This window comes from Nannobrachium achirus (genome assembly GCF_963921795.1).
Source record: "Nannobrachium achirus genome assembly, chromosome: 11".
Classification (NCBI taxonomy): domain Eukaryota; kingdom Metazoa; phylum Chordata; class Actinopteri; order Myctophiformes; family Myctophidae; genus Nannobrachium; species Nannobrachium achirus.
In genome coordinates, this window is record NC_137820.1 from 27,968,927 (window position 1) to 27,977,586 (window position 8,660).

The window sequence follows — 8,660 nt, forward strand, 5'->3', positions numbered from 1 at the left end:
ACTTCGACCTAACAAGTCGTATTTTTAACCCTTGCATTGTGGTAGAAAACTGGTGACACTTTTCGTGTTAGCGGGTCAAATTTGACCCGTGATTTAACTCAACAAATATTAACAAAAAGTGACACTTGTGATGTTACGGGTCAAAATTGACAAGTATACAGCAAATAAGGTAAAGTAATTTATTTTCATAAACCCACATTTTATTTTACTCCTAATAGCAAATGCAAATTGAGGACAAGTGTGTGTCTCTCTCTCTCTCGAACATGTAAAAATGGAATATTGACAATTTGGAGGGAATTGAGACACACTTCTCTGCCGGGTCATTTTTGACCGGTAACACCACAAGTGTCAAGTGTTTATAGAGACCATCAGAATGAACTACAATGGTAATAATGAATGTTGTTGTGTTAAATTAGCTGTTTCTGAGGATATCATGAAGCCTTGTTCCAATACAGAATATACCTTTTACATATTTAAACTTGAAAATGGGTCAAAAATGACCCTAACACAATGGAAGGGTTAAGGCTACCCAATCTCTGACCTTCAATAAATACATCTAGCTGCGACACCCAGAGCCCTACGTTGATCTTCTAGCAACATGCAGGGCTGTGACGCTGAGTCTCCAAGACACCCATGAACCTATTCTGTCCTGTTTTTTCTCCCCGAACAAGCACAATCCATTTTTTTTTCTCCAAACAAGCACAATCTAAAGAAACAGAATAGAGACTTTCCTCTCTTCCCCGTTTCTCCTCTTAATCATGTCCTTCCTCGTGAGTCATCATCACTATTGTGTTATTGTGTGTGCGTCAAGTCACTCTCCATTCTTTTGACAACAGCTCCACCTGCTGGTGAACAAAGAGAAAAATGTTCACTTGATTAAAACAAAACAAAAATAGTTATACTCTGACAGATTGCAGAGGTTGTCATCAGGTTTGTTACTCTAGTCTACCAGGTGGTTGGGTCAACAAGGTTCAAGGTTCAAATGTATTGTCAACAACACCAATTACAAGTAAAAGGCACGTACAAGTACATTCTGAAGAGTACCAATTTAAGACTCAGGGCCCTATTTTCATCCATGCCTTACCCATTATCCCTAAACTCTGTTGCCATTTTTTACTAGTTTGAAAAACGTTTTTAATAAATAGTTCAAATAGCTGATCTCACAACGTGTCGATGTTTTAAAATGTTTTTCAAAATAGTAAAAAAAATGCAAAGAAGTTTAGGGATAAGGGTTAAAGCATGGACAAATACCGTATATAGCTCTCAGTGTCAAATGTGAACTTAGCTGCTTAAATAAATAAACAATATATAAAAGCTCTGAAACAACTTAAAAGTGCAAAATAGCTCAAGTGCCTAAGACAACCTCAGGGCGACAAGTGACCTGAGGTCGCCCCATGTCTTGGCCATCTGGCCAGTGATGTATATCGCACCAGTTACCTGTATATGGAGAGCTGTGTACTGTATATGGAGATATACTGTGAGAGCCCAAACATGCTTACTCAGTTATTTGTTATGTGAAAGTCCTATGATGTTGATGATCTGACATCATAGCCTTTTATGCCCATACATGGACATCCCTGTCTGTAGAACCAGCCACTTAGATATGGGCTGTCTTTGCCGTCTGTCTTGGCCATATATGGATTCTGTTAGTGTGGTATGTGGCCGATGTAGCCTCCATATATGGGCATTCCCATCTGAAGTCCTGTTAGATATGGGCTTAATATTGATGACATCAGGGAACTCCATATATGGGCATAAAAGGGATTCTGTTAGTGTTAAGCCAGAGTGTGATGTCAGAGTGGGAAACCCATTCTGTTAGAGTGGTTCCCCTGACATCACAGTGATGTCAGAGCAGCAAACCCATAGACCGTAAAAAAAGTGTACACGTCGCAATTAGCCACAGACATATGGCCATGATGGTGGTGAGTTTCAAGCAGACTGTTTGAGCCAGATTCAGTGCATTACTCAATGGTTATGTTTGTGGTGTGCAAGTGTGTGCTGGAAGCGTGACCTTTGACCTGGTCATTTTGTCATTGTTCAGGGCAGTGAGTTACACTCTCAGGAGGTAAAAATCAAACCTCGGTTCAAAGTGGAACGGTGAATCTGAGCAGCTATACCCTGTGTGTGTGCGGGCGTATGTCTAGTCTGCACAAAAGTGCCCTTCTCAATCTTTTCCTGTCTGTCAAGTACAGTACAGTACTGGTGTGGCCAGGCTGCGCAACAGGTCACACATCGTCATTGCAGCTATTTATGCTGAACGAGACAGAGGGACAGACACACAAAGCTATCCACCGCTCCAAAAAAACACAACTCAGTTTGAGGCGTGAGTTTTCAGTAAATCTTTTTCCATTCAAGACAGGGTTAATAGTGTTAAATCTATCCCACGGTAATAATCAAAGGCTATCTTTAACAGTCCAGCGTACACTGAGCTACGTATATAATTGAAAGCATTGTTAGACGTTTGCTGAGGATTGCTAGCCTCCCTCCTACCCATGGTTGTAACCTCCTACGCTAGCTGACAGCCAGGGCAAGGGGCCTGTGGAAGTGAAGACAAAGAAAACATAAAAGCCCCTGTAGCGGGAATTAAGAACAGAGTTTAGACCGATAATAGGCCGGCTTTGCACAACAGAGGCTGGCAAACAAAAGAACTTCATCAATTCTCATTATGTCCCTTAATCACCAGTCACAGCAGTATACCTGGGAGAACTGAGGGAGACAATGGGAGGGCTGCAGAAAGAAATTAAGCAGGGACAAGGGCAGGGAGAAGAAGAAGAGAGGAAAATGGAGTAAAGGGAGATTTTACTGTCATTGATTTAGACCAGAGGACAGTCAGACCGTTCTGTTTTGCAGTGTTTTATTGTTTAGGAAGACGAGAATGCTCATTAACCACTTTGTAGCGCACTGTTTTTAAAAAAATAGCTAAAAACTCTCAACGCGCTGCATCAAGATGGTAGGTTGCCTGTTTCAGCTATTCGCTGTATGACAAAGTATATCGGGGCTTAAGTGCTTAGGTTTCATGACTGTGGTCTAATTGTTCAGTATAGACTGATCGAGCCCCAGATGAAGAGATGAAATTATGTGGACGAAAGAACATGGCGGAGAGGCTGGGGTTTACTCAGGATCCAGCTGGATAATGGGGGAAGCCAAGCCAACACACACACATTTCCACCCCAGATCCAAACTACTTTTGGCAGTTTTCAGGCCGGGCAGACAGAGTACACCAGTGATTCAAGCAGTCTGTTTGAGGCACAGAGGCTTTTTGGAAGCAGATTCCTTATCAGTGGTGGAAATGGTACAAGTAAAAGTCTGGAATTCAAAATCGACTTAAATAAAAGTACAAAAGTATACTTAAACCACCAAAAGTAAGTACAAAATGTTTGAAAATAGCTGATCCACAAGCTCACAACGATGCGACGTGTTGTGAGCTTGTGGATCGGCTATTTTCAAATAGTCACGGTATAAAATAGGGCTTAAAGTGGTTTATGTATGTTTTATAATATTATAATTTATATCTGAAAAGTAACTAGTAACTAAAAAATGTCAAATAAAGGTAGTGGAGTAAAAGTTAAAAAAAAAGTATTGGAAATACTCATTAAGTAAAGTACAAATAACTCAAAATTGCACTTTAGTACAGTACTGTACTTAAGTAAATGTACTATGTTACTTTACAGCACTGCCAGTGGGCATGTGTGGTGGTGTGTCTGTGAATGTGGGTTTGTACCGATGCTGTTACCGTTCATTAGCATCCGGGCCCACAGGACAGAAGCAACTAATGGCTGTTATGCTAAGTATTTGGGAAGAGTACTTTGCGTGACGGATCGGTCCCAGAGACGCTCCGTGTTGGCACCATTAACACAAAGAGACATCAACTCTTTCACTTGCATCGTTTCTCATGTCTGATGCTCCTTGCTACTTTCCCTAGCTGCCAGCAGTGGAACCATTAAAGCCTCATACAGAACACAACGAATTGAAATACATGTGCAGGCTACACAGTGGTGTTAAGGCCCTTTACACACCGGGGATGAGACGAAACGAATGATGCGAAAACGTGAAATACTCGCCATTGAAAAAGGTCATATAGTTGATGTCTCCTTCGCACAGGGTGATGCCTTCATTCGGTGCTGAAGCTCAGCCTGAAGTAAATTATGTCATTGGCTTTAGTGGAGTTGTATAACACAGTTACACGTTATCATAAATCTGACACACAAGCCTGCGATATGACTGAAGGTTTGACCGAGAGGCCAGGCAGATTCCAGCTGTGGATTAAATGGCTACTTTATTTCAATTATTCATTGGGTTTTGCTATATGAGACATGGAAGAGCACCTGTTTCATTTCATTCTGCTGTGGCACTTCCAGCAGCTCCACTGCTGTCTCTGGGCTCATCGTTGTCACGTTGGCTTGTGAGGACTTTGTCAAACACATTACGACCTGGATCGCATTATTACTTTAACCATTATTTTATGCTTTAAAGGACAACTTTGTTTTTTTAGGGTTCATATCGTCGTTGTCGGGTGAAAACCTTGTATGTCCAAAACCGTTTGTTTTGCATTTATCATTTTAAAAATGATTCAAACTAGTGAAAACAGTCGATCTACGAGGCGTTGTGTGCTTGTAGATCGGCTGTTTTCACTACTTTTGGGCGACGGCCTTGTATGATGACGCAGGGCTTTACTTTGCGAAAGAACGTACAAATTTGAAACTTGGAGATACGAGGTTTCCACCCGACAACAGCGATATTTTAGATAGTCATTAGAGAAAAGAAAAGATGAGTGTTAAAATGTTTTCATTTACTTCTTTCTATTGTTTTAGCGATTTTACTATTTTGATTTGGGGGCATGCATACAAGTGGCTAAATATGTATTTTTAGACACAATAAGCCAGCAATTTCTTTATTACTATTTACACCAGCCCCCCATAAGTCACATCTGACCATGAAAGATTGCAGTGCATCTTGGGAATGGGCTTATTGTGCCTAAAAACACATATTTAGCCACTTGCATGCATGCCCCCAACCTGGGGGTAATTGTATTTACTTACTTTACAGTTTACACCACTGCATCCTTTACATCCCAACATCCCTCCACCTCCACCTCCACCTCAATGTTTGTCTGTCTGTCTGTCTGTCTGTCTGTCTGTCTGTCTGTCTGTCTGTCTGTCTGTAACCACGCATCCTGCTGTGAAACCCACTGTTCATGTGTTTATCTTTTGCTTTCTCTCTCTCTCCCTCTCTCTCTTTCCCATTTGTTTCTTCTTGTCTGTGTCCTTATATGACTGATTTAGATGCGGCCCAGGATGCTGTGCACCAAAAAAAAAAGTCTGATCTACATAATGGCTCACAACCCGTTGCGGTGCGTGACGCAAGCTTATAGATCGTCTATTTTCCGGGTGCACGGCCTCCAGCGGGCCAACTACAAGTATAACTCTTTTATAGGCACAGCCCCAAGGGTGTCGCACAAAATTCTGGGCCCTCTGTACTAGGATTCACTGCGGGCCCCCCATGAATGATCTTCATAGGGGGAGGAGGTTTAACTCATTTAGACTGGGAACGCATTATTACGCGTTATTTTGTGCTTTAACTATTGAAAAATAGCAGATAGACAAGCTCGTAGATCTGCTATTTTTGAAAAATCGTGAAAATTTGTGCAAGTCTTTGAATATTTCAAATCCTTTTTTGAAAAAAAAACCAAAAAAAAACCCTATGTTTCATGTGAAGGACCCCCAAAATTATATGTATTTGGCCGCTGACCCCCATCTCAAAGTATTTAGTTCCAGGGACCCCCCAGAAGCAAAATTTGAGTTACAAATGTTCGCTTATTTGCACACATTTTCACGACTTTGCAAAAATAGCAGATCTATACAAGCTCGCAGTGCGGCACTTGGTGCCGCGCTGTGAGCTTGCATGTCTGCTATTTTTCAATGGCTAAAGTATAAAATACTTTTGGGCCCTAGTAACTCAGTCCCACTCCCCCCCCCCCCCCCCCTTGTGACGCCCCTGCACAGCCCCAATGAGTAACAAGTAAGATCTTTGACGAAAATCTACAACTTCTTTCAGACGAGAAGAACGGCCGCGTGCCCTACGCCCCTGGCACGCCCGCCAAGCACTGGCCCTCGCCCTGCCCCTCGCCCGCGCCCGTCCGGAGGCACGAGCCGGAGTCTAACGACATCAAATGTGCCACCAGCACGGTGGCGGGCAGAGACAGATCTAAGCTGTCACTGGCGTCTCTGGTGACGCAGGAAGAGTCGTAGAGGCTAAACGAAAAACGAAAATCCCATTATCCCCCTAATAGCGCTATCTGAGTCCCAGAGAGGCACTCTGCACATGTGTACATAGCTAGTCGACCTACGGACATCTTTTGTTCCTTGTTTTGTTTTGTTTTTTTTGGTATACAAATGACTTTATACAAAGATAGAAATATATTAAAAAGAGAGCCAAAGTGATATTTTACAAACCGTCTATTTGCACCCACACTTGCACCGACACAAACACATGACACTCCCCTCCCCTCCATCTCCACCTCCCATTTTGTATCATTAGCTTTCCCCTCACATATACACTGTAGCTCTCTTCCCGACAGAAATAAGTGAACCATGCTGTGCCAAGAAACGCATTTCACAGGTTCTGAATTTGTTTCCATTACACTAATGACTTGCTCATCAGATGCAGTTCTCAGAACCTAATTTTTTAACCCTGCTTTATAGGAGGTAACCCTGGGTTCTGAGAACTCTGATTATAATCAGTGGTGAAAAAGTACTGAAATCTTTTACTAGTATCATTGCATAGTAAAAACATCCGGTATTCAAAATGTTAGTGAGTAAAAGTACAAAGATATTGGCATCAAAATGTACTTAACCCTTTGATAGTTTTCTCAACCAAATGGTAGAGCACATTTTAAGTCCATATTTCTCATTGAAAACAATGCTGAAATTAACTCAACCTCATTCAGCCATTTCTACCATTTGGTTGAGGTGTTTGATGGCCAATAATATCCACCTGAGGGTGCAGTGACTTCACACACCATGCTTTCCAAGTCATGTGACACAGAGGAAATCTGACACAAGAAAAACACTCCTGACAGCTTGGCTCTCTCCTGCAGGAATTTCAAAGCTAGGAGGATTCTCTTTACATAATATCATCTCAGAGATGTTACTGAACATGCATATGTAACAAAATGCAATAAAAATAAATCTCATAATGGTCAAATATTTTTTTCAAAACATGCTTTACCAAACGGTAGATGTGCCCGTTGATGGTAAAGGTAGTGCAAGTAAAACTAAAGTATTAAAAACATACTATGAATAATTACAACTTCTACTCATTCATTGTTGTTATTATGAAACATTGAATGTTTTGTCATTATAATATATGCTGAAATAGTTCTAAAAGTACGATTTTATTCTTGTTTAAAAAATATGCTCTACCAAACGGTTGAGATGTCTGTTAGTGGTAAAAGAGTAGTGTCCAATCAACATACACAGTACACCTGTTCACCTATTCAACCCTAATTATCAAAGTTCAACATATTATCTAAAGTTCATCATCTGATATTTGTTTTGTCACTAATATGTCAAGAAAATGGAACAATATTTTTCAATTTGCCATTATCCAATCTTCAGATATATGCCCCCAAAATACATGAAAATGTGGCATTTTTGCGCATATAATGCATAATTTGCATATTTAAAAATAAAGTTTCAGAAAACTTGTAATACATTTTTTGTTTGTTTTAATGTAAGTAATCAACTGGAGAAGTTTCATTGTTCTAGCTATCAGTTAAAGTTTTTTTCTATCAAATGCACCCTTAACAATAACGTACATCTCTACCGTTTGGTAGAGGCTTATAGTTTAAAAACTGGTGGGTGTATTGTAAAAAAAACAATTGATTGTTGTTATTAATGCCTAAAGGGAATAGAAAATGCAAAGAAATAATTTTTTGACAGCTTCTTTCTTGGTGGGAACTTCAAGTACCAAAAGTAAAAGTACTCATTATGCAGAATGTCCCATTTTTACGAGTTTTCACAAGACATCTTTTGAACATAGCAGATCTATAAGCTCACAATGCGTCCCATCGTGAGCTTGTAGATCGGCCATCATCAAATGGCCGAAATGTAAATGTATATAGGGCTGAAGTGGAATAATAATCAAAATCTACGAAGTAACTAAAGTTTCTTGATAATGGTAGAGGAGTAAAAGTACAATATTTGCCTCTGAGATGAAGTGGAGTAGAAGTAAAAGTACTGACAATGGGAAATACACCAGTAAAGAAAAAAATAAAAACATAAACTGTACTTATAGTATATAGTATAGTATACAGTACTTGAGTAAAAATGTACAGTTACTTAACACCACTGACTATAATGGAAACGTAAACAAAAACAAAACACATCACAGAACTACACGGGTCAGATTCTTGTAACGTTTCCTGGTTCTGGAAGATTTTGGTTTTAAAACCCTTCATAGTGGGGGGGGGGGGGGAAAGAGCCAATAACGGACCACCATCATTCATCACCAACCTTCATCCTCCTCACCCATCTCAACACCAGACCTGTGTTCTGTCATTGCTGCCTAACCTGTGTTTTTGCCTGATGATGATGATGATGATGATGACCTCATGACTTCTTTCCGATACCAGGAATCATCCAGAAAACCTATTAAGCCCC

The 8,660-nt window shown here is 40.4% G+C and overlaps 1 protein-coding gene across 1 annotated transcript in view; it reads left to right on the forward strand.

Moving 5' to 3' along the window:
* The window catches only part of brsk2a (BR serine/threonine kinase 2a), a gene marked incomplete at both ends in the record, with an annotated part of 440,510 nt that extends 434,262 nt beyond the window's left edge, over positions 1 to 6,248 (forward strand). The window contains one exon of the mRNA XM_080736976.1: positions 6,013 to 6,248. Coding sequence (XP_080593102.1) covers positions 6,013 to 6,248 — 236 coding nt within the window. The remainder of the gene's footprint in view (positions 1 to 6,012) is intronic.
* Positions 6,249 to 8,660: the final 2,412 nt, after the last annotated feature.